Source organism: Poromitra crassiceps (genome assembly GCF_964638095.1).
Source record: "Poromitra crassiceps genome assembly, chromosome: 15".
Taxonomy (NCBI): Eukaryota; Metazoa; Chordata; class Actinopteri; order Beryciformes; family Melamphaidae; genus Poromitra; species Poromitra crassiceps.
The window spans coordinates 27,531,467-27,557,066 of record NC_139634.1 but is presented as its reverse complement, the minus strand read 5'-3'; the positions used below and the strand labels follow the sequence as shown (position 1 = coordinate 27,557,066).

General features: G+C 44.7%; 1 protein-coding gene across 3 annotated transcripts in view; it reads right to left on the bottom strand.

Annotated features, from left to right (window-relative positions):
* The window catches only part of med12 (mediator complex subunit 12), a 33,501-nt gene that overhangs the window by 2,889 nt on the left and 5,012 nt on the right, over positions 1-25,600 (bottom strand). The window contains exons 7-40 of one of the 3 annotated variants that reach the window (XM_083652437.1): positions 24,005-24,331; positions 23,652-23,798; positions 21,529-21,628; positions 21,285-21,421; positions 20,785-20,916; positions 19,032-19,158; positions 18,398-18,627; positions 17,380-17,439; positions 17,053-17,223; positions 16,227-16,371; positions 14,998-15,116; positions 14,021-14,164; positions 13,675-13,838; positions 13,187-13,318; positions 12,526-12,753; positions 12,248-12,392; positions 11,255-11,375; positions 10,411-10,521; positions 10,200-10,313; positions 7,886-8,022; positions 7,017-7,196; positions 6,566-6,637; positions 6,239-6,396; positions 5,362-5,523; positions 5,019-5,220; positions 4,491-4,600; positions 4,188-4,323; positions 3,245-3,394; positions 2,710-3,075; positions 2,416-2,557; positions 2,038-2,261; positions 1,763-1,837; positions 1,080-1,309; positions 216-387 (exon numbers count right to left, since the gene is read on the bottom strand). In XM_083652437.1, the coding sequence (XP_083508563.1) occupies positions 216-387; positions 1,080-1,309; positions 1,763-1,837; positions 2,038-2,261; positions 2,416-2,557; positions 2,710-3,075; positions 3,245-3,394; positions 4,188-4,323; positions 4,491-4,600; positions 5,019-5,220; positions 5,362-5,523; positions 6,239-6,396; positions 6,566-6,637; positions 7,017-7,196; positions 7,886-8,022; positions 10,200-10,313; positions 10,411-10,521; positions 11,255-11,375; positions 12,248-12,392; positions 12,526-12,753; positions 13,187-13,318; positions 13,675-13,838; positions 14,021-14,164; positions 14,998-15,116; positions 16,227-16,371; positions 17,053-17,223; positions 17,380-17,439; positions 18,398-18,627; positions 19,032-19,158; positions 20,785-20,916; positions 21,285-21,421; positions 21,529-21,628; positions 23,652-23,798; positions 24,005-24,331 (5,370 nt within the window). Of the gene's footprint in view, positions 1-215; positions 388-1,079; positions 1,310-1,762; positions 1,838-2,037; positions 2,262-2,415; positions 2,558-2,709; positions 3,076-3,244; positions 3,395-4,187; positions 4,324-4,490; positions 4,601-5,018; positions 5,221-5,361; positions 5,524-6,238; positions 6,397-6,565; positions 6,638-7,016; positions 7,197-7,885; positions 8,023-10,199; positions 10,314-10,410; positions 10,522-11,254; positions 11,376-12,247; positions 12,393-12,525; positions 12,754-13,186; positions 13,319-13,674; positions 13,839-14,020; positions 14,165-14,997; positions 15,117-16,226; positions 16,372-17,052; positions 17,224-17,379; positions 17,440-18,397; positions 18,628-19,031; positions 19,159-20,784; positions 20,917-21,284; positions 21,422-21,528; positions 21,629-21,846; positions 21,885-23,651; positions 23,799-24,004; positions 24,332-25,600 lie in introns of those variants that run through there. The other 2 variants (XM_083652438.1, XM_083652439.1) reach the window with 2 other exon arrangements.

Sequence of the window (25,600 nt, the reverse complement as noted above, 5' to 3'; positions counted from 1 at the left end):
TGAGCAACTGTGCGCAGTGGAATTCACGTTATTATCATTATTATTATTATTATTACTATACAGAGTGGGTAGCTTTCAAGGATAAACTTTCGATTAAAAGGCCAACATTTAAACTAATGCTATTACAACTATCAGTGCATCTAAACAGTCAGTTACTGATGAACTGAAGTAATGGCAAGGAATTGGCTAAATGGACGGCGAGAGAAAGGACATACTCTGAGTGCTTGTTGTCTGAGGTACTGCTGCTGCTGCTGCTGCTGTGCTTGTTGCTGCTGCTGTTCTGCCAGCATCGGATTGGGCCTCATGCCCAGGTGGACCGCCTGGCCTCCCATGTGGCCCAGACCACCATGCATGTTGGGGTTCTGCTGGATGGGCTGGTGGGCAAACCTAATGTTTGGAGGAGTCGAAGGCAGATAGGGGGTCACGGTCAGGGACGGATGTCATTAATATGAAATCAAGCACAAAAACGCCACAGCAACTGGAATGAAGCTAAATTGACGAGACACTTGAGCTTGCTGCTACAGGAGCATTATAATATACAGGGTACCCACACCTTCATAAACCTTCCAAGGCCCAATTCTGTCAGATTCAGGGACCCAACACAGCATAATTTGAGACAAGGATCAAGGTTAATTACATTACATTATAATGAGAACTAGCCAGCTTTACAGAAACTCACAGACAAAAACTAAAGAGAGATGCTTGAATGTGTGAACAGTTCTCAACTGTGGTGTGTTAAACTGATTTACTAACATTAACATCTCTGTATATATACATATATATATATACATATATATATATATATATATATATATCAAAATAACTTCTATTTTTATTCTTGCACAAAATATATAACTCCAAGCACTTTCAATGACCCAGATCTATTTATGTCTATTTAAAAAACTTTCAAGGTCTTGATTTTTCTTCTCAAATTCACAAAGTTTGAAGGATTTCAAAGACCCGTGGAAACCCTGAATATACTTTCAAAGTGCTACTTTGTAACAACATTTTCAAATACAATACTAACCTTCAGCATTCTTATAAAAAAGGCATGAGAACAAAGCATCAGCCTTGCATACCTCTGTGTGTTCTGCATATTGTGTGCGTAGCCTGGGGCCTGCTGGTGGACATAGCCGCTGGGCCTGGGCTGCATTTGCCTCAGAGGGTCCACCACGGCCGGGTTGGTTCCAGGATGGGCGGCCTGAAAGTTCTGGTTCCCATAGGAGGAAGGACCTATACCACCACCTTGGGACGGATGCTGCTGCATCCCCATGTGCGTGTGTGTGTGGGTATAGCCCTGAGATATGTTCTGAACAAACACAGAGAGGATGCGGATAAGACAAACTGAGACATAGACGGAAACCGTCATTGATATACTGATAGTGTAGTTCACTCATTGAGCCATTTTATCAAGAAAAAAAAAATGGGGAGGGAATTAAGAGTGTGTGTGTGTGTGTGTGTGTGTGTGTGTGTGTGTGTGTGTGTGTGTGTGTGTGTGTGTGTGTGTGTGTGTGTCCGTCCGCATGTGTGAGAGTGGATATGAGAGTATACTGGGCAGTCTAAAGGAGAGGTGACAGACTGCAGCATAGTGTTAAGATAGCTTGTAGGCTGTGGTGAACACAGGAGTTCTTGACTCTGGACTTAAAGAAAGGTGTCAGATAACACCTGCATTTTAAGACTTAAAAATACTACTACTACTACTACTACTACTACTACTACTACTACAACAACAACAAGCAGCAAATAAAAATAGACATCTTACCTGAGATGGCTGCATGGAACTGTATGGTTGGTTGGGTGCCATTTGTCTCATCTGCTGCCCCATGATGCTCTGATTCTGAAAACAATAGGAAGTCAGTAAAGCAGTGAACCCCTCTGTCCTCCATGGGAAGGTCAAGATGACACTTAAAACTGATTTCTCTACACAAGTACATTACTCTACTACTTAACAACAGTCTCCGCATGCTTGTCTTAGACACACAAAACCAAAAACTAGGCATCAAACAGACTCGCCACTATCCTGAGTGAAGCTCTCACCTGACTCACCAGTCTGACCTGTAGCTGCTGGCGCAGTATCTGGCCTTGTGGTATGGTAGGCTGGGGCTTGTAACCCATTGGGTATTGCTTGTCCATTCCCATCATGCCAGGCATATTGCCCGGCATGCCGGGCATCATGGCCGGGTAGCTGGGCCGCGTGGGCATCATTTTGTTCATTTGGGGGTTCCGGGCCGGTCTATATGGAGGATCTAAACCTGGACCTCCTGTCGGAAGGGAAAAGATGTAAAACACAATCCAAATCCGTTACTTCATTGAAGATCTTTTTTTCTCCAACCAAACAGCGAAACTCTTCATTCCAAGTCTTAATGCTTCCTGCTCGTGATGACGGTGATGATGATGAAGAAAAAGGAAACTGACCTGGAGGTAGAGGCTGGTTCTGTGCGTATATGCCTGGCTGGCCATAGCCCATCCTATATGGGTGGTTCTGCTGTCCTATGATCAGCTCAGGTGGCATACCTGTTCCATAGGGCACGCCGCTTGGTGTGCGGTTCACATAGTCCTAGTGAGAACAGGAAAAACAAAAATATTTCATTGCTTTCTTCTGATGATCTGATCGTAGCAATTTCTAACCTGAAAATAAAGTGTATAGAGAATGCCAGGCAGTCAAATCATACTAATCCAAAATCATCAGATGTGGACCAAATAACTGACCTCAGTCTTGGTCGAGGGAGTTTTCTTCTTCTTGTTGGATTTCTTCTTGTTTGAATCAGTCGGCACAGTGGGCACATTCTTCTCTGGCTTAACTGCCTCCACCATCTTCTTTTCTGGTTCCTGGGAAACAGGTGTCGGTGGCTCCTCCTCTTCTGGGGGCAGGGGGAGGGGCTCCAGGTAATAACTACGAGGTTTGGGCTTCAGGTGGGTGTGATAAAGCAGGAAGCGCTGCTGTTCCTCAAATTTGGTGACCTTGCGGTCCACTCGCACTGTGCCAAACCAGCCCCAGGAGAGAGGGGCAGAGTGTTTCAGACCCTCAAACACATCCCAGGGAGAGATCTTCTGTTTGGTTGAAACTTGAAGGCCCTGGTGGAACAGAGACATAGTTTTATATGAAAGGCATGCTGTTGCTAATGAGATTGGCATGTCTTGTCTTGGTTTTTTTTATGTAATTTATCCGAAGTTTGTTGGACTGAAACGAGTATAGCCTTACATGTGGACATTATGAAACATGAGCATGTGAGAAAGCCCTTACCTCCTTCTCAAAGCCAGCAATCTTGTTACCCTTAGTGTCTATTAGTGAGCCTTGGGGTTCACAGGTAATGACATCACGGGTCTGCTTGGGCAGTGGCAGTAGCTGGCGAACTTTCTCCAAACTTTCTGACTGCCGGTCGCCAAGCTCTTTCTGTGAAGCAAAAACGACACATTGTGGGAAACAATTAAATTACTAGCTGTTCTCAATAAGGAAGCGGTGAACTGCCTTTTTCCGACACCAGCATATCTGTTTAAAACCTTTGTTTTAAACAAATCATTCAGCTATTCAAGACAGGGGTAGTTAGGTTGTAGAGCTTAGCTCGGTTGCATTAAATGTAGAAGAATTTGATTGTATGACTGTAGATTGGAAGTGCTATGATTTCACTTTTTTTCTACCCTGATTTCTTTGATTTCCACAGGATTGTTTATACCTCTGCGCTCGGAACCTCCTGCTGCGTGATCAAATGTGGAAATCCATGGAATGACGGATGGTCGACACAACAGGAAGAACGTACAAAAAAAACGTAATTATTTAGTCGCACAAAGCGCTTTCGGCCATCTGGCCTTCATCAGTGTGCCGGATGGCCGAAAGCGCTTTGTGCGACTAAATAAATCAATTATTTTTGTACCTTCTTCCTGTTGTGCGACCAGCCTTCATTGCTTTGATGTCCACAGACAATTTTGGCAGGTGAAGTTCTAACTGGAACACACAACTGGTTGCATTTCATTCTGAATGTGTCTTTTCCTGATGATGCTACAACATTGCTGGCCATTGTTTTACCATGACCTAATGCCCATTTCTTACCAATTTCATTGAGGCAGTAAAATAAAATAAAATAAAATAAAATAAAATAAAATCAAATAAAATCAAATAAAATAAAATCAAATCAAATCAAATAAAAATCAAATAAAATTAGGAGCACATCTAGCTGCACTGTTCTTACCCTGAGCTTCTTGACCAGGTTCATGTAGGCCCTCTTGTTCTCTTCCATGCTGCCCTGAGAGATGCTGGACATGTCAGCAGCCAGTGTGCCATTAATCAGCACACTCAGCATGTCCAGGACTGTGGTGAAGAGCTCACTGTTGGAAAGACACAAACGTTAATCAAAGAGGCTGATCATGTGATTGATACCTGTTGACTGTGACCATTATAGAATTTGTGCTTAAATATAATAACTGAACTGTACAAGGTTAGAGGACTAATGTGTAGATTGCACTTTAGAATGGATTCGTCCCTTGACACTTACTTATTGGACTGCATGTCCACTGTGCCGCTGCTGATGATGTCGAGGAGTAGTACCGCCCACTCAGTGGTCTGCTGGGTGCTGCGCTGGACCGTGTCAAACATCCCCCCCACCTTGTTAGCAGAGGCACACAAAAAAACACTGTCACTCCTCAGAACATGTCTGATCCAATCCAATATAAAACGGACATTAGTAGATGAGTAATAAGAGGAAGGGTTATCATTACAAGGGCTGCCTTCTTCAATGTCAAATACTTCTAATTGTTAAGCATTTTAGTGTTTTAATTACGCTGGCTACTTACTGAAATTAATAACACTTCTGGCCTCAGAATAATATTCATCAACTAGTTCTCTTTGACAGATGGTAGAGGTAAGGAGGATCAATATGCATTACTGGCTGTATCTACAATTTGTCAATTTAAATGGTTAGTTAATAAAAACGATGATGATAATGATGAAGATTGGGAGTGGAGTTTCTGTAGTCAGGGACACGTCACTATGCAGATGATCATGGTGATCGAGAGGCTCTCACAAGATTCAGTCGTAGTTTCAGAGCCTCATGCATCATCTGCTTCGCCTTGCAGTCATCCTGGTATTGGTCTTCTCTCCAGTTGGTGACAATCTGCTGCACTTGGCTGTAGAGCGAGGTGAGCAGGCCCTCCCTCTGTTCATCCTGGCCCTTCAGACAGGTCAGCACCAGAGACAGGAATGGCTGCTGGCTCAGCAGAGACATACTGGTGGAGAATAAACAGAAGTGATGAAGAAACACATCATGTTCAGACGGTTGATTGTTGTTTTCTGTATCTTCTATGCATGGATGGCTCGACCCGGTTAAATAAAGAGTAAATAAAATATGATCTGTTGTAGCATGGTACCTTTTCTGTTTCTGCCGGTCTCGCTCCTTGCGTGAAGATGAGCCCAGGTGCTGTCCCTTCTCCAGTTCCTCCCCTGCTGCTTTCAGTACATGGCCCTGTACTGAGGAGTTCAGCTTGGCTATCAATGGAGCCACCAACCACACACCCGACCGCTCCGATGAGCTGGGCACACAGCAAAAACACAAATGTTAAGGCTCAACCAAACAGGCAAGGATTGTAAACGTTATGTTGACAAAAAGGTGTAGGTGTTTCACATTCGGGCACTTAAAATATCCTCAATGGAGCAGAGGCAGACTTCAGGCACTCATACAAGCAAGGAAAAAGTGAGATACTGGAATAAAGTTAGAAAGCCTTTATTCTATCATGACTTAAAGGTTACAAAATACAATTTAAAAAAACCAGACCGGTTTCGACCTGCAAGGTCTTCATCAGGCTTTGAAGCCCTGATGAAGTATCTCATTTGTTTCTGCTCCACGTATGAGTGCCTTAAGTCTGCCTCTGCTCCAGTGATGTTTTTAAACCCTATTCTTCAAGAGCACTTACGTTTTTCTCCTTGAGACACCAAGATCAATCCTTTGAGTACACCACCACCTCTGTTCACACTTAAAATATCCTATATGAAATTTTACGCTTTGTGTTTCAGGCACTTAGCTGATGTTCTTATCCAACTTACAATCAATGCGGCAACGGTAGAATAAGTTTCTACATCACCAAAATTACACATAATCAACAGTAAGGAGTGCAGGGGTTGGAGCCATAGTGACCTGACAATATGCTGATGAGCTCAAAATGTGTGAGATATGTGAGAATAACATGGGTGCATGTGTTGCTATCGATGACATTCAATGTAAGGGAGAAGTGCAGGGAAAAGACGCACCTTAAAATAGGCTTTATTTTGTTGGCCGTGTTGTTGGATGCAGAGCCGCCTGCAGCCATTGCTCCATTCCCTGAGGGGTTACTGGAGTTCATCTCAGCTGATTTCTGGAACACCTCGATGGTGGCCTTGGCTATGTTTTCTAGCAGAGAGTAGAGCTCCTATTGGAAAAGACACGAGGGGTAATCAAGGCCAGGGATGATCAGATTCATTCAAACGCATTCAATGCTGTGTTGCAGTCCATAATACCATAAAATGACAGATGTCAAAAATATCTTATGCCAAAAAGATAGTTAGATGCTCTGAAAATGAAGCGGTGATAGAACTTACATTGTTGGTGCTCTGCTTGATCATCAGCTGCAGCTCCAGGGATGATTGTCTCATCGTCCATTGGTCCATGTTCTACAAAATGGACAGGATTACTGTTAGTCACATACATTCACGTATATTATCTAAAAGAGAGCTGTGTGACCGTCACCATACACATTTGATGTGACTGGTAATAAACATGTCCTATACCCCTGCTTCAACCAGCAGAGGGCAGCGATACTTCACAGTCCGGGTTCAATAAAGCGGTATGTACTGATCAAACTGTTTCAAAACAACTAAGATCACAAATGGCCAAGGCTTAACCACATCTTAAATCCAGCTGTTTGAGGTTTGCGCCATAAACTATTCAAAGAAAAAGATTCTTCTCAAGCTTAACATAAATGAACAAAAAGGTACTTTGTACTTCTCAGGCTCAATTTAAACAACATGTGAGTTTGTGAGTATTCCGGACCTGTAGTATGCGTTTGATGCGCTGCCTCTGGGGGTTGTCGCCATCATCACTGTCCAGCTGGCGGTGTGGATAGCAAATGAGCTGTAGAAGCCGCTGGGCCTGAATGTTGACCAGTACCGGGTCCTGGAGGGCACTGCTGTCCTCAGACAGAGACTTAAGACAGCGCTCGCCAACCCATTCCTGTAGCACAGATGGGGGGGAAACACAGTCGGGTTGAGAAGGGAACAAGGAAAAGGCAAAAGTAGCGGAGGGGGGAATGTGAAAATAGTCCGGAATATAACAGTTCCTAACATGAGGGATTGAGTTATGGAATCTTGTTTGAAGTAACAGGGCTCCAGTGACACTGATTCAGTCTGAAGCTTAAGCCCGAGTATCTTGGAAACTCATGAGTCATGCAAAACGAGCATAACCAAAGGCGGGCTGTGCTGAAAAGCGGGCACAGGGTCACTTTTCCTCTCTCGGGAATAGAACAGCAACACATTCTAAGGAGAAAGTGTTTTTGAAGTCTCTTGAGAGCCGACGCCATGTCCAGCCATCTGGGCTACTGGCCTTGGTATCTGTGTGTGACATACTGAGTGGCATCTGCCGCTGAAAATGATCTCATACATTCACACTTCTTTTGCATCTTTGGCTGCATCCACAAGTATGTGAGAAAAGCAGGATTGCTAAAGTCAGTAAAAAAGGAAGAAACGTAGCATATAAGCAGTAGAAAGCAATTTCTGTTAGCTCACCACCTTCATTTACAACCTTTTCCATGTCACACTAAAACAAAGTCAAATGCTATAATGGTGGCTGCCTGTGATGGTGGACAACTGAATATTTAATTTCTGTTCTCATCTCATTGACCTAATTTGACATGATATGCTCACCTGCTGGCAGATGCTCTTCAGCACATACTTTGCATATACATCCAGGCTGGCTGTTTCTATGGAGACGGTGCGCCCCCCAGAGATGTCCTCCAGGCCAGCAGGGTGCGACAGTCCTGAGCCCCTTAGCTCCGCATCACCTAAAAACAACATGGAGAGAGGGAAGACAGTCATTTCTGTCCTCGACATGATGGAGTATTTCACGGTATGCTTATCTGCATCTGTCTCATGTAGGAGGTAACTGACACCGAGGTTCATACAGGGCAATATCCTTTGGCCGTTACCTTATCACATGATCAAAATCAGATGTGTATACATCCTGTGTTTAGCACAAGGGATTACCTACTGTATTCCTCCGAATATAAGACAACCCTGATTGTAAGACGACCCAGACTCATTTTTTGGGGGAAATAGTTTTTGAAGGCCAAATCTTGTTTTTAGAAAGAAAATAATTTTATTTGAAAATTATAATAAAACACATTAACAAGGTAAGCTTTTTTTTTTACTGTCTCCGTTAAATAAAATCATATTTTCAATGTGCTTTAAATGAAATTGCAAACTTTATGATTATGCTAATGTTTTCATGGTTACCACGTCAGGGTGTTTAACGCACAACCGTTTCCATTTTAAATAAACATTTTGCTATGTTTTACAGGGGCTGAACTCAGCCCTTGTCTGCCTGTCTGTTCACCCTGCGAATCAGAGCAGGTACGCAGGTGGAGTGAGAGAGTGAGAGAAAGAGAGAGAGAGAGAGAGAGCGAACGTGTTTGTCGGTAAACCCCTTTTTCAGACATATTTCCAGTAAAAACCTTCTTCTATTCAGACCAATAAGATCATGCTCCAGACAAGGAGTGACATGATTTAAGGACTGCAGCGTTCTCATCTTGAGCTCATTCAGGGCCTAAAATTCATCTTGCAAATTGGGAGGGAATTCTACAACACCCCTTTTAAATGCTTCAGATAGGGGGGATTTATAGACTTTGGGGGGAGTGGATACTGGAGGTTCTCAACATGGGGTCCGCTGACCACCAGGGGTCTTTAAGGGGCTTCGACGGGGTCCCCAGCAAATTTATGGATTGTTAAACTTCGGGGGTTTGTATGGGAATTCTGGACAAAATCATATTTAACAATACAAACATTTTTACATCTGGGTCCGAGAGGCACAATATCATCAAATGGGGGTCTGTGGCCCTGATGTGTACTAAATTTGAGGTCCTTAATATGGAGAATGTTGAGAATGACTGACTGTAACAGTGAGCTTAACTGCTGGGCCCACATTGTCCTATTCTTACCTCAGATGCATTTTGTAGCTCTCCTCCAATTTGAGGGGTTCTCTGAACTATGCTGTAGCTGGCTGTCTCTTTCTGCTTCTCTCTGTCTCCTTAAGTCTTTGGTGTCTTCTGTCTTGTCTCCATGCTCTATTCTTTCTGTGTACTCTGTCACCTCCGCTTCATCTCTTTCCCTAACAACTTTGTTAAAAAAAAAATCACAACCTCACAGTCTTTGCTGAATCTGCCTCACGGTCTGCTGTATGAGAAAGAAACGCCATCGAAGTTAACGTCTTCTAACATCAGCTGGTGAAAGGCACAGCAGAGCGCACATTATAAATCGAGCAGCTCTTTTCACTTTCACAAGCCATGGATATATTCTGAGCCAGTTACTCTAAAACTCATCTGCTGCATCACCTGAGCAAAACTACCGTTGCGTGTCTGAGGATCGGGACGATTAACATTGTTAACATCACTGGTAACGTTGCTGCCGTTTGCACTAAGGGGCAAGCGCGAGATTTAGGTTTTAGCGAGCGGTCCATGTTTGCATGCTTTCAAGTTCACATGATTGTAACTAGTCTATGCTTGCGAGAAACAGCAGAGGGGGCTTCTAGCCTTGTAGAGACAGCCTACTGCAACAGCAGAGGGGGCTTGTAGAGAGGGAGGAGCCTACTGCAACAGCAGAGGGGGCTTGTAGAGAGGGAGGAGCCTACTGCAACAGCAGAGGGAGTTTGTAGAGGGAGGAGCCTACTGCAACAGCAGAGGGGGCTTGTAGAGGGAGGAGCGCGCCACGTGTGTTGTCAGAGGAAATCGGACTCGGTCCGTTGATGCAGCGTGTCCGACCAGTCTCCCGCATTCCACACGTTCCACACTGGTGCAAACGTTAGTTGAACATTATATTATTAGACATCGCTGTAAATGTGTGCGGGAAGTATATAGCTATTATTGTTATTGTAAGTGCTAGATTTGTGGGAATTGATGAAATTATGCGCAATACCCGCAATCCTGCGCCGAATTTGAGGCCCTGATAGTACTGCAAAAAGGCTTACCCAGCATAAAGACAGCCTTGAGGACAGCAAACACTGCTCCCACAACTATGCTGTTTTGAGAGGCAGCAAGAAGGTGGCGATCACACGATGACCGGATACCAACTGAGGATTTATCTGCACAAAATCATACCATAGCATCAGTATAAGACAAAAAGTGACAAATCTGCCAATTAGACAGAGAAACAGACATGTTTAGGAGGTTACATGCTACCTGACTTGGCGCCATCTTGGGGGACAGGGTTGCGCTGGGGCGTCTTGAAAAGGTGCAACAGAATCCTGCAGGTGAGTCTGGCTCCTGGCTCAGAGTCCTGCTCACTGCAGGCTGGAGGTGAGTTTGGATGCAAACACAACGGTCAAAGTGGAGTGTCCTCAGATCACACAATTGAGCTTCTTCCTTTTTTCGCACAAGTTACACAATCTACATCATCAAAGTGACATCTAAATTTAAACCCGTGTCCTAGATAGATAGGCTTCTAGACAGCCAGAACGAAGTGGCATTTTCATAGAGCTGATGTGAAAGAGGGAATGAGAACAAAGCATTTGCCACATAAGAGTGCTGTTGGCATTTGGCACATGTAGCAGCGTAATAAAACGAGCCAAACTCAACCAGACAGTATGGCTGCATGAGTCTTTGTCTCCACGCTGGGAGAAACAGATGAACAGTGGGGAGAACGAGGCACTTCTCTGGCCAGTGCACAAAACACACACAGGCTTCATGGAAGCAGATCAAATGTTCTCTGTGTTTACTCCCCTCTTTGATAGAAGTAATGCATTATACGGCTCGGTGTTCCTTCAAAGACCTACGAGACCAAGCTGCAATATACTGCTAACTCATTTATAACAAGCCTAGGGGCTGTGAGATTTAACCACGGTGGCGTGGAAAACCATGGCACAGCCATATCACAGCGAGAAACGACTCCAATGATAGCATTACTAGAGAGGTTTATCGGGGCAATTAAATCAGTCACCGCACTGTACGAGGATCGCAAATATATATGAAAACTTTTCTGCATTTTGAAGTGGCTTTATTAATGTAGAGCATGAACACTCCTTACCAGCGTTGAGGAGGGAGGGGATGGCCACACAGCGAACCAGGTCCTCTAGGAGCAGGCACTGTCTAGCAATAAGAATGGCTACGAAGGTGGCCAGGGAATCGTGGAAGGACAAATCACTCACCTAAGGGACAGCAGTGCACAGAGATCAATTTGAGGATGTATTACTGTGAGACTAGAACACTATGTCCACAAATGAGATCATGACTGAACATGAGAATTCACAAATGGTGGAGCTTTGGCATCAGGTAGGTGAGAGTAAACACATTTGGCTGTTATCCAGAATGACAAACAGTGAGTACAACAGCAGAATAGCTTAAATGCATGCATGTGTTGTGTGACGCAATAAAGACAAGCATCCTTGTCCCCGGTTTTGTTTTGTTCGTTTAAATCATTCAACCCACACAAGCAACAATAGTAAAAATCAATGCCACGGTGCATGGAGAGAAGATGTAACAAATATTACTGTGTCCGCAAAAGAGATGTGCTAGATATGAGGGCATTCACGACTATTGCATTTTAGCAGTCATCGTCTACTCCCAAAAAGCAGTCGACTAGTCGCAGTCGACTAGTCGCAGGGGATATCCCCCGCCCCTCCCCCCCAATAAAAATGTGTTGTCAAAAAGGTCTCCAAAACAGCCATTAAAGGGTTAACTATGTGAAATACTGTAGCAGAGTCCTGATTGGCTCTGAGAGGCAGTTGAGTCGCTAAACCCCAGTGACTTCTCTGAGCTGGAGATACCATCTGTTTGACTGCAGTAACTACATAGACAGGAGTCTTTCCATCTCTAAATACTGTACCTTCAATTCTGTTTATTTAACATGGTATAATGTAGAAAATGATTGTACAAACAAATCTCTTGTCAATTTATTTATATTGCTTATTTCTAACCATAGATGAACGATTAGCCGACTATGATGCAGTGTGGACTAGTGGTTTTGATAGACGACTAGTCTGTGAAAGCCCTACGAGATATAGAAAGTCAAAGCCCTTACATCTACATTACACAGCAGGTCATTGAAGCCACAGTTGCCGTTGTTGGAGGAGCAGCAGAGGGCCTTGAGGATGCCAAGCCACTCTGCACTCAGGGAGCGACAGTAGGCCGTCAACTCTGCACACAGGATCCCGATGTCGTTCACCCTGAAAACACACGTCATCACATGAGACAATCATCTAAAAAAAGGTAGTAATCGGAGCCAGAAATCGATGGTGCCTTTTGATGGAGACCAAAGACCCACAATCAACCAACACCGATAGAACAAAACTAACACACCTCTCAGGGTCTCGGTGGTCCACGCACACGTCCATGAGCACGTTGCAGACGAAGCTGTAGCGGTTGGCCGGGCTGTCGTTAAGGATCTTGCCCACCCTGGAGTGGTCGAAGTTGTGGGCCGAAGGGTTGGCGATGGCCTCCATCATGAACACGGGATCCCACAGCATGTTGGAGTCTGACGGGTCGATGTTGCAATAGATGGAGTTCTTCACTTTGGAGCAGAACTCGCTGAGAGAGAGAAGGCAAACGGGGAAAGAAGCATTTCTCAAGAGCTCAGAATGGGAGGGCAAGGGGACGTGATCCTCATACACGAAAGGGAAAGGCAATGAACTCATACTTTGTTTATTCAAACCTCACACTAGGCATTATAAGCAACAATACCTGCTTAAGTAGATCTGGTATAATATGCAAAATGACATTTCAGTGAGCACATAATTGTTGGATTTTCCTAGTTGATATATGCAATTAAAAGCAAGTTTACTGCAAATACACCTATATTCAAATGTTATGAATGTGCAATATTTTAAATTAGATTTGGCATTTCAATACAGTTCACTATTCTACACATTCTCCTCCTTGAGGGTTTTCTACTGCAGCTATTCATTTTCCACGTGATTTTGTTGTGGCATAGTGAAGCATTGATTTAAAAAAAAACATCTACCTGAAGATCTCTCCAAACTTGCTCTTGAGGTGACTGCAGGAGGTGTAGAGGTCATACAGGTAAGCCAGGATACAGCGTTCTGCGGAGGAACAGTCTGCCGGGTTCACGCCCGATTTCACCACGATACGTAACCTGAGAACATGTTTACACACAGTCAGGATTCATCTAGATGAGGGTTTTTAATGTATGACCATTTAAACATTTTACCAAGCATATTCAAATTCGAAGCTTTATTATAAGCTATCTTTAGATATGACACTTAAGGCATTTCGCCGATGCTTTCATCCGGAATGATTTACAATGAGTTCAACAGTAGAAGCAGCTTAAATTCTTAATAGGAGTTAAGGAGAGAGAGGGGACTTTGTGAGAGTAAATAGAGTAAAGGAGAGTGGACAGGATTCAGTGGGGGAATGGTGATCAAAGGTACTAATTAGCGAATATTTTTTACACGTATTACATCAAATGTTAGCGATGTCTAAGTGACATACCCATCAAAGACCTGTGCCGTCTGCTCAGGATTGAGGATGAGGCAAGAGTGGTACCTCCTCAGCACTGCAACAATACACAGACACAGGCCGGTGGTGTAGCTGCCCACCAGGCTGGACGACTTCAGCAACAGCTCCGCTTCCACCAGGCTCAACTCATTTAGCAGCTGCAACACAAAATGGGAATCTCATTTGAAAGGCTGATTGGGGGGCGAAATTAGTGTCATAACAGTGAGAGAAAGACAGTCAGGATTGCAAAATAGACAGATTAATCATGGAATGCGATTCTAGAAAAAGAAATGGATGATTTAGTTTCTACATTAAATGGCAACTGTGGTAAAGATCATACCTGAATAGCAAAGTCTATGAGGCCACTAATATTGAGGGAGTACTCCATGAGGTCAAAAATGAACTGTATGTGCTGGACAAGGGGCAGGTGATAGGACATCCCTAAGGCAAAGCTGGTGATCTGTTCCAGCACATTCCTGGACACCTGCACACACACAAAATATCACACATTAATAATATCATAAAATAGCAATGATTTTTGGTCTTGGTTATGACTCTCCAAACATGGGCTGAAAAAGAACATCATCCTGCCAAGCAGCAGAGCTCCAACACAGCCGATCTAGTATCTACATTTATAATGAGCAAAAACATACAGTTATGCCAACATATTCAGCTTGCCGGCCACTCAAATTGTCTTGTTAGAGGGGGACAAACTGGACAGATGGAGGCATTACAATCAAAAGGTCATTTTAAAGGCCATATCTTCACAACCGTTTACACATTTTTAAAATGTAGTCCTTCAATCAAATCAATGAAACTAGGCTCAACTTCCTGAACACTCTCACATAGCTCTTGTCTTCTACAGAGTCTTAAATCTTTAACAGTCTCACATTGCCTTGCAACCTGGACTCGTTACTTGCAGCTATATTAATTAAAAGCATTTCAACTGAAGGTGTAATTGCAGATTTGAAATCCACAGAGAATGCGCATTTCAGTGTATTTCAGTTAGGCGCCATCATCCTCCTGAACAAACTATTACAGAGAAATCTAGAATAAGCTTCTACTGTATTTTACAGGGTATATTGCCACTTGAGTGCATTATCTATTCAAATAGTATTCAAACACTACAGAGCAGAAAATCAATTTGCATTGAAATTCCATTTAGATTCAAATGAGTCACCCTGGGAGGTAGATGCTTCTGGGCTGCTAAAGTATTTCCATTAATAAACCCTATGGTTAGTCCCAAACAATCAACTGATTCCTACATGCTGTGAAACGAGAAATAGGGCACTGAAGGCTCAGGTCGTGTGGTCTAACCTGAGAGGTGACCTGGTGCTGGTCAAAGTGGGAGAGGTGCTGGAATTTGGAGAAGATATCCTCTGCAGTGGGGAAGGCCTCAGGCTTACTCCTCTTCCTCTTCTGTCCTTCCTCTCCTCCTACGTATGTGGGAGGGCAAGATGAAGCAACAACTCATAACTGCTCAGGGCTTTCCTCCCAGTCCGCTGAACACGCCAGGTGTGAAATCAAGTTAAGCCAACAATGGTCTTTTTTTTTTTTTTTCACAGGTTCCTTCGATTTGAATCTTTGGTGCAAAGGACACTGCTATAAAGGCACTGTAAGGAAAGGGAAACAGTCCTTTCCATTTAGGTGAAACACAATTGGAACTTGAAGGTCATCACCAGCTAACAGGAATGTGCTACGCTGACACAAAACCACTTCAATCTATGTAATTATAACTTGTTTTTTAACTTATCACCTTAATACGGTCACACGCATCCGAGATAAAATGGCTGTGAATAGATGACAGGCACTTATTAGCATAGAAATTGGGTGCAATGAATATTGAGTGATGCCGCCCCCTAGGGTCGATAAAGAAAGGAAAAGAAGGTTGTTCTCTAAAGAAGGGCAAAAGAAGTAAAGGGGGAAATAAATGAGGACTATTAATGACTATTGAACTTGGCAGAGTTCTTATGAGGGTCAGATAACAGCTGGAAGAGCCACAGTGGGAAAGCAAATACTGGGCTTGCATCTGAACAGTGTTTCACACATGAAAGGGGACAGGACCAGATAAGCACTGCTTCATTCTGCCCCTTCTCATACTCATCCTTGTTTGTTTTTCTTTGATGAAGAGTGACTTATTTGTTTATGTCTTTACTGTGATTTTATACGTTTGATCTGTTCAAGATAAATTAAGATCAAATCAAATCAAATCAAAATGCCAGCATGACAAAGCTTCTGCTTTCCAAACTGCTCTCTGGCGAAACACTGTCTCTTGTGTATGCTATATAAAGATTATTCTGGAGAGAGAAACACTGTCTCTTGTGTATGCTATATAAAGATTATTCTGGAGAGAGATGTCGGAAAATAACCACAGTCAGTCCATTTGGGGACACATCAAGGCTTCACCCAAAGCCATTTCTAAGTTGACTGCCAGACAAACTGCAAGCCTGTAGTTCAGATTAAGAAAGCAAAACAGAAGTGAAAATGGCAAACGCAGGATGTTAAGCCATCGGTGAAAAGGTGATGGAACGGAGGGACATGGTTACCTGTCTCTGCTGTGCTTTTGCGGTTGAGCACCTTCAAGATGTCTTTGGTAATTTTCTTGATGGCGTGTCGTGCTTCGTCTCTCTGCTTGCCTACGCCATAGAGGACCACTAGGCGCTGGTTGCACTCGTGACTGGCACTCTCCTCCTAGGAAAAGAGAAGGAGGCCACCCTCATAAACTGGATGGATCTGACAAACTAGGCACTGTGAAAAGACACTATCACAGAGTAAAGCAAAGAAAAGAAGAAGAAAAACACATCTGACTTGGCTATGCTTCAGGGGAAAACCCATCGGAATGAACTATATCCTACAATAATTTTCCCAAATGTGTTGAGTTCCGAGTTCTCAAGAGCAAGGAAAAGTGATTAACTGCATCGTCTGTGAGGGTTGGGAAAAAAGGGAACAAATCAATATTAACAAAACAAAAGAAGTGGGACATGTTTAATACTGGTAAACTTCAGATTGGAAGGCAATATCACTCTAAAACTGAAGATTATTCTGCACAAAGACATTATGTGTCTTTTTGCAGTGTATTCGCCACCGGGTGTGAAGCCCGAACAATTTTCCATTCTTTTCCAGACTTTTTGCCCAAATAGCAAACTTTTCCACACTTGCCAATGATTCAAATGAGTTTTTATTGATCTTTTACTTCCAGACTTTCAACACCTGTGTAGGACACCTGGGCTGCAATCCCTTTTGATCTGAACTCATAAAATAGCCAAGAATTTGGTCAATTCTAGGAACATGTCTACTCTTGCAGGTAACAAACAACCTGAAAGTGAAATGCGGCGGAATTCCTTTTGAAATGCTATGCTGCGAGTTGCTTACCTGAGGGATAGGGAAGTGAGTGGCATATTGAATGTGGCGGGGTTGCTCGTACACTTGTGGGAAGGCAGGGTCCATGCCCTTGTCTTTGCAAGAGGCCTTGCTGTCCTGCTCTGGGGCTGGCTTCTCAGGAGACGGGCTGCCCTTAGACTCGTGCATGGGAGGAGAGAACATCTGCCAGGCAAAAAGACGGCTAAAATGACTGAGGGCAACAGCACAAGAACAATGCAGGCATTTTCAGCAGCAGTGCATAAGTCAACGGACAGTACTTAGGGTAAATAGTGTGTCTATAAGTCAACGGACAGTACTTAAGGTAAATAGTGTGTCTACCTCGTCAAAATTAGCACTGGAATTGTGATCGATCTCCATTGACTCCGACAGGCCGGTATCCTGTTGAAGAGCAAACAATGGCCTTATATTACCTTTTTAAACCAAAAGGTTATTGTACAATTAAGAGATGCTGCACACTCCTGCTCTGATAAAGCAAGTGCAGTATATTACTTAAACGTTAACGTTAAAAAGCAACATTTCAACATGAAATCATTCGGGGTACGGTGGTGTTTAACTAATAAATAATACAGGGTATATGCAGGAATCCTGAAGTTAAATTCAATATATTTTAAGACATCAATGCCACATTTGTCACATCAGCGACACACATTTATCTTCATTTATACATTGATTTTGAGATTGGGAAACTAAACAGTCTTTGTTAGCGGTAGCTTCTATGGACACTGTATCAATACAACAGAATTCAGACAGGACAGGAAGGAACAAAGCTCAAGAGATTCTCATGATAGCAGAGCAAACCGGTACGGGAGGGGTAGAGCGAGGGGAGATCATCCACTAGATAATCAACCGCAGATGGCGGCATTCTCTCGGACGGATAAAAAAGAATGAACAAAGTGCTAAAATGGGTCGGCAAATATACGCACCCAAGGAAAATCTATACCGCAAACACTGGAGTGACGAACCCAAAAGCAAGGTTTGTTAACAGTAATGCGCTAAATAAAGGAGGGGCAAAATAAATAAATACACGCAAACCTTTATCACAAACTCTTTGGACAAATAGGTTACACAATTGAATGCCTCGTAAAATGGTGTTTAAGACTTGTATACTTTTTAAGGGCCTTCATTTTCACTAAATTGATTCATCACCTTTTAATACTTTTTAAGACCCCGCAGACACCCTGTAATATACTTCGTTGGGGCTTTATTTTGACATCCTCTGCTGTCCACCTTGGCCAGCACCTCACCAACTCTGGTGTGCATTTTTTTCACAGTTGTTTATTTCCACATAATGACTCATGACCATCGACATAAACGGTAACAGATGCCTCCAACATGCCTCCATCTTGACACTGCTGCCTGCGTCCTGCTCCTTGCGCTCTGACTCATCGGAGGGCTCGTCGCTGGGCGAGCGTGGGCGGGGCAGGTGGGAGTCGGAGGCCAGGTCGCCGCGGGAGATGAGCGTGCACATGTAGATGTTGTGGGAGAAGACGTCATGGCGGATGAGCTCGCAGAAGAGCAGCACCAGGTTGGAGAACTCCACTCTTTCACTCTCGTTCCCTGGCTCAGCTACAGAGGGAACAAAGAGGATTTCATCTACTTGTGTCTAAAGCACGATCTGCCCTGATTTTCTACTCTGCACGTCTGCCGTCCCTCATCTTTATATTTCAATTTCAATTTCACAAACTTTCAAGGGTTTCAAGGACCCATGGGAACCCAGCAGGTACAACTGTACAATAAATGTTATTATTTCCTAAATTAACAACATTACAAGCAACTAAAATATTCCATTGTTCCTGGCAAATTCATGTACAATAAATAAGTCATTTTTCTGCCTGGCTGTTATTTCGTGGTAAAGAAAAAGGACTCAATGTAACTTCAATATAGACTCAGGAACAATTTGACACCTTTGAGAGTCACATAAGTGATAGCAGAGAACTGGAGCTCCAGTAGATGTAAAGAAAGAGCCTCACTCAGTATAGGAGCCTGAGTGTCGAGGAACTGTAGCAGAACATCCTGAAAGACTGGTAGCGTGGCTGCTGAGAGGGAGCCTGACGACACAGAGCCCTTCTCATCCACCACCTCCGACTCGCCACACCTCTGCAAACAAATACACACACATTCACCTATCTATATATACTGTGTATACTGTACACACATACACCTATCTATATATACTGTGTATACATACACCTATCTATATATACTGTGTGGATATACACCCACACATACCCAGTGTGTGAAACCAGGGCTGATCTGAATGCTTGTAATCAACTTTCAAATCAGTATTCGAATGCTTCGTTGTTGGTTTTTTTACATTTATTTTTAAATCGTAATACAACATTATTCATTATGCATCAACATTATTATTTTTATGAGCTATGGCTGTAATTTATTTGATGTGATGATTATTGCACATCTTGTATCCATTTTCATTTCATTTCGCCCCTTCACCTCTCAATGTTATTACGCAACATTGAGATACGTAACATTGTCCCCCCCTCCCCTCGGTCAAAGCTGAGAATCTTTTTGAATACTTCTCAGCGAAGCTTCCAAGTCCAAAAATGGTATTCGGGGACAGCCCTATGTGAAAACACTTGGATCAAGCAAACAGTCTGTGAGTGTTAGCTGTATAGCAATGATTTTACAATCTCCCCTTATTTGAAATGTTAATACAGAAGTCACAAAAGACAAGGGAAAAAAGCCTTATAAATCATGTAGTGTGAGTATTCCAAACGTTATCACAGTGTTGAGGGGCATCCTGGGCCTTTTTAGCAGCAGCACAGCTGAGGTTAGGTGTATAGGATGGAGGAGCGAGCAGGCGACAGAGGGGGAGTGAGCACAAGAAGATACAGCACTGCAGAGTGTCACTGTCCACTTTCAAATATTTCCTCCCACATTTGTGCCAGTAGAAAAAGAAAAAACTGTCAAGTCTCTGGAATTTTGACTCACAATTTTCCTTCAGAGAAAGAGTAACTAAAGTAGTGTGTGGCAACATGTGGGGGTTGAGCCATGGGTCAGGACAAGCAGAGAGCCAGCAGCTATCCCGGCCGGCCAATGAGAGGCCTACCGCGTACATGTGGATGTGTTTCAGTAGGCTGCTGGCCTGGCTGATGTGTTTCAGTAGGCTGCTGGCCTGGCTGATGTGTTTCAGTAGGCTGCTGGCCTGGCGGTGTCCAACTTTCCACTACTGCCTGAAAAGGCTAGTCAGTTACAAAAACTGTTGGGAAGTTAACCCCAAACAGGGGGAAAGTAATTCTAGTAATTCTGTGGAGCGCATGCTGAGCTCTATGAAGTTCCCAAAGTAAAATATGGAAAACGACTGAAAATCTCCAGTGTGCTTCCTGTCCTTGCTCCAATTCAGAGACTTCTCCAACTGTCAAGCAATGATTTGTGTTTTCTAAGCTATTAGAATGTAGGCCACTCGCGGTCAGAGGTGACGTCATTCTGCCCTCACCTGAAACCCAAAGTCTCTCTCTAGGTGATCAAAAATATTTCCTGGCTCTCACTGACAGCGGTAGCCATCTGTGTGTCCAGTAGCCTACCATTTTGTTTTACACTCAAGTACTTCTGACTCAACTGCTTATTCAGTTGATGCACACATTGACCTGTTCATTTGTAAAATATAAATTAAGTGCTATGCAATACACCGAGTCTGATATCCTTTGTGTGTGTGTGTTCGTGTGTGTGTGTGGGTGGGGGGGGGGGGGGGGGGGGGTCTCTCACCTCTGCCTCTATTTCAGCCTGTCTCTTCTCCAGTAGCTTGGCGACCACCATGGCCCTGTGTCTGCCAGAACGCTTACAGCACACTGCCCATTCACAGAGCAGGGTCACCACCGCATCATCATCTGGTGACATCTGGACACAAGCATGAGTTATGAGACAATATGGCTAAAAAGACAATCTGTATGTTCTCCACCTTCTGTCATTTGATCATAGGAATTCATCATGTGGCATTCAGCTAAGGACATAGTACCATGAGGAAAGTTTTTCTCTTGGTCCACTTTTCAGTCAAAGGTTGCTAAGACATTGAACTAAAATGCACCAATGAGTCAGTCTGGTTCTGGCAAAAAAAAACACCTTGAGTCCTGACATTATGTGGGTAACCTTTGCAAGCCTCTTGTTCATGTTCAAGTTGTAAAAGCTTTAAAGTTTTTGCCCTTTTATGCATGATCAAATGAGAGACTAGAGGGAAAGGGCAAGAACCCACTTTGATCAACCCTTACCTCATGACCGTCTTTACTCTGGCCTGAGCCAAATATTCGGTTGTAGAGAGAGTCCAGTGAGTTGCTGAAGTCAGACTTCTCAAAGCTGTGGTTGTCTAAGACCTCCAGGGTGTGGAGAACCCTCCCGATCGTGAATCCTGCGGACAGATCACAGAAAACAATTGTCTCAGAGATACAAACATAGATCCAATTATGCATACCAAAAACCTGTTCACTGCCGCGGATGACGGATGAGTTTTCTGACCTGCCGTGGTCTCCTGGCACTTATCAAACGACCACCTGAACTCCACAGCCTGCCCCCTCTCCTTGATTTGCTCCTCAATTTCTCGCACCTTTGCACGGACCTGAAGTGGAGGAACAAGTGAAGAGGTACCTTTATCATCTGGCAAGAAAACACAAATTAAAGAAACGTCCAACAAAAAGGAGAACACATCCAAGATCTTTTCTAGGCTGTGCTCACACATCTACAGGAAGTCTTGGAATAAATGACGCGGAAAACGACATGACCAGCGATAGCAGTACCTGCTGTGTGAAGGCAGTACCTGCTGTGTGAAGGCAGTACCTGCTGTGTGAAGGCAGTGTTGCCCCCTGGCATTGGTAAGTTGGAAGGTACCTGCTGTGTGAAGGCAGTGTTGCCCCCTGGCATTGGTAAGTTGGAAGGTACCTGCTGTGTGAAGGCAGTGTTGCCCCCTGGCATTGGTAAGTTGGAAGGTACCTGCTGTGTGAAGGCAGTGTTGCCCCCTGGCATTGGTAAGTTGGAAGGTACCTGCTGTGTGAAGGCAGTGTTGCCCCCTGGCATTGGTAAGTTGGAAGGATAGCAGTACCTGCTGTGTGAAGGCAGTGTTGCCCCCTGGCATTGGTAAGTTGGAAGGATAGCAGTACCTGCTGTGTGAAGGCAGTGTTGCCCCCTGGCATTGGTAAGTTGGAAGGCAGTACCTGCTGTGTGAAGGCAGTGTTGCCCCCTGGCATTGGTAAGTTGGAAGGTACCTGCTGTGTGAAGGCAGTGTTGCCCCCTGGCATTGGTAAGTTGGAAGGTACCTGCTGTGTGAAGGCAGTGTTGCCCCCTGGCATTGGTAAGTTGGAAGGTACCTGCTGTGTGAAGGCAGTGTTGCCTCCTGGCATTGGTAAGTTGGAAGGTACCTGCTGTGTGAAGGCAGTGTTGCCCCCTGGCATTGGTAAGTTGGAAGGTACCTGCTGTGTGAAGGCAGTGTTGCCCCCTGGCATTGGTAAGTTGGAAGGTACCTGCTGTGTGAAGGCAGTGTTGCCCCCTGGCATTGGTAAGTTGGAAGGTACCTGCTGTGTGAAGGCAGTGTTGCCCCCTGGCATTGGTAAGTTGGAAGGTACCTGCTGTGTGAAGGCAGTGTTGCCCCCTGGCATTGGTAAGTTGGAAGGTACCTGCTGTGTGAAGGCAGTGTTGCCCCCTGGCATTGGTAAGTTGGAAGGTACCTGCTGTGTGAAGGCAGTGTTGCCCCCTGGCATTGGTAAGTTGGAAGGTACCTGCTGTGTGAAGGCAGTGTTGCCCCCTGGCATTGGTAAGTTGGAAGGTACCTGCTGTGTGAAGGCAGTGTTGCCCCCTGGCATTGGTAAGTTGGAAGGTACCTGCTGTGTGAAGGCAGTGTTGCCCCCTGGCATTGGTAAGTTGGAAGGTACCTGCTGTGTGAAGGCAGTGTTGCCCCCTGGCATTGGTAAGTTGGAAGGTACCTGCTGTGTGAAGGCAGTGTTGCCCCCTGGCATTGGTAAGTTGGAAGGTACCTGCTGTGTGAAGGCAGTGTTGCCCCCTGGCATTGGTAAGTTGGAAGGTACCTGCTGTGTGAAGGCAGTGTTGCCCCCTGGCATTGGTAAGTTGGAAGGTACCTGCTGTGTGAAGGCAGTGTTGCCCCCTGGCATTGGTAAGTTGGAAGGTACCTGCTGTGTGAAGGCAGTGTTGCCCCCTGGCATTGGTAAGTTGGAAGGTACCTGCTGTGTGAAGGCAGTGTTGCCCCCTGGCATTGGTAAGTTGGAAGGTACCTGCTGTGTGAAGGCAGTGTTGCCCCCTGGCATTGGTAAGTTGGAAGGTACCTGCTGTGTGAAGGCAGTGTTGCCCCCTGGCATTGGTAAGTTGGAAGGTACCTGCTGTGTGAAGGCAGTGTTGCCCCCTGGCATTGGTAAGTTGGAAGGTACCTGCTGTGTGAAGGCAGTGTTGCCCCCTGGCATTGGTAAGTTGGAAGGTACCTGCTGTGTGAAGGCAGTGTTGCCCCCTGGCATTGGTAAGTTGGAAGGTACCTGCTGTGTGAAGGCAGTGTTGCCCCCTGGCATTGGTAAGTTGGAAGGCAGTACCTGCTGTGTGAAGGCAGTGTTGCCTCCTGGCATTGGTAAGTTGGAAGGTACCTGCTGTGTGAAGGCAGTGTTGCCCCCTGGCATTGGTAAGTTGGAAGGGGCGATGGGCAGGAGGTCCAGAGGGGAGCCGGTCTTATTCCTGCTGTCTGTTAGAGAGTAGTGCCACACCAGAGCACTGGGGCAGCACAACACGATGCTCTGAAGCAGCCAGAACAGAACATTGACAAAGCGGGGAGAGAAATGTCAGAATTAATGAGCCAAACACTCGACTTCGATCTTGACATTTTCAAAAGTTCATCTTCATCATGTATCAAAGCAAGGAGAGTTCCATAATATATCAGACAGTCAGTGAATCTCAACAATGTATGTATTTAAACAAATCTACATGGCGTGTAATACAGTACCTGTAACATGCAGCTGAGCCCAAACACCAGAGGCCTGTGCTGGGGACAGATGTAGAAGTCTGTGAAGGGTGTCTGGGGCTGGTTTCCTCCAGCAGGCTGGGAGGTGGGTGTGGGGGGCTGGGCCGGGTGCCCTCCTGTGCCAGGGCCCAGGCTCCCGATGCCGTGGGCCGGGTGCCCTCCTGTGCCAGGGCCCAGGCTCCCGTGGGCGGGGTGCCCTCCTGTGCCAGGGCCCAGGCTCCCGTCGCTTAGCAGCAGGTTGAGGCGGCGTGTGCAGAAGTAAGCCAGTCTCCGAGACAAGTAGGCCGACTGCACAAACTCCCCTGAGTACTGTGGGAAGATTGACAAGATTACAACCTGTTAGCTTCACAGCTAGGTACACAATGACGGACACGGACTGCTCTAATTGACCTGCTCAACTGCTGTTACAGGGTATATGCAGGAGTCCTGAAGTTAATTGCAATAACTCTGAAGACCTTTTCAATATATTTTAAGACCGCGACACACTTTCATCACATCAGCGACAGGGGTGTAAATCACAAGTTTCATCACGATACGACAGAGGTTTTCAAAGTCTGAGACTGTGGGCCTCCCCCCAGACAAAGCTTGAAAGCTTCGGAAAAGGCGCCCCCCTCGCTCAATTCCTGGATGCCTATGGGATCATGATCATATTATTTGATCCCATAGACACTCAACAATTGAACCAAGACAGCCTGATATTGCCGTTTAGATACTTCAGACGGCAAGGTCTGTCTGAAGGCATTTATTTGTTTCTGACTCTGGGAAAGTGGAAAAACGGTCAAATCCCCCACAAACTGTATCTCTGAACTATCTCTTTAACCAAATCACACACCTATTCTGTGATTTCCTTTTGATAACTATTTTTTCACTTCCATTCACTAAGCCTCCCCTGAAATGGCTTGGAGCCCCCTGGGGAGGCCCGCCTCCCACTTTGAAAACCTCTGCGATATGATATTAAATAGATTCTTTGGGCAACGATACGATATTTGCTGATGTCACAAAGTCTGTCATGATACGATTTTGATTCAATTCAGGGGTCTGCAAGCGATATGAGATATATGCTCATTTACAAAGCTCTCAGCTACAAAGTGTAATACCTCATCAAATGGCGATTAAGACTTTTTAAGGGCCTTAATTTTCCCTAAAGTGATTGTGATAGTTTTCAAGACCCCGCGGAGACCCTGTGTTAACTGTGGGCCGACTGTAAAAGACTATAAGCAGTGCAGCAGCCAGATATGAATATGTATAACTGTGTGAAGCAGAACATTGCTGAAAAACAACATGCACATTCACATATTCACATATCTGCCAAGCCGCTCAGGACTGCTAACCAGGTGAGCTATCACCTCTATTTGATGTGACAGCCGATTATGTGTTACAGATCCAGTGTTTGCTAGAAATTCCTGGATAACGAAACCTGATGTTAATGTTATTGTGAGAGTCTAGAAGCACTGGCCGTGACAGGCAAGCCATCTCATTTTATTATTATTTTTCTGATTTCCCCCCGCATTTTCTCCCAAATTGTACTTGGCCAATTTTCCCCCCTGCTGCCCCGGTCGCTGCTCCACCCTCTGCCAA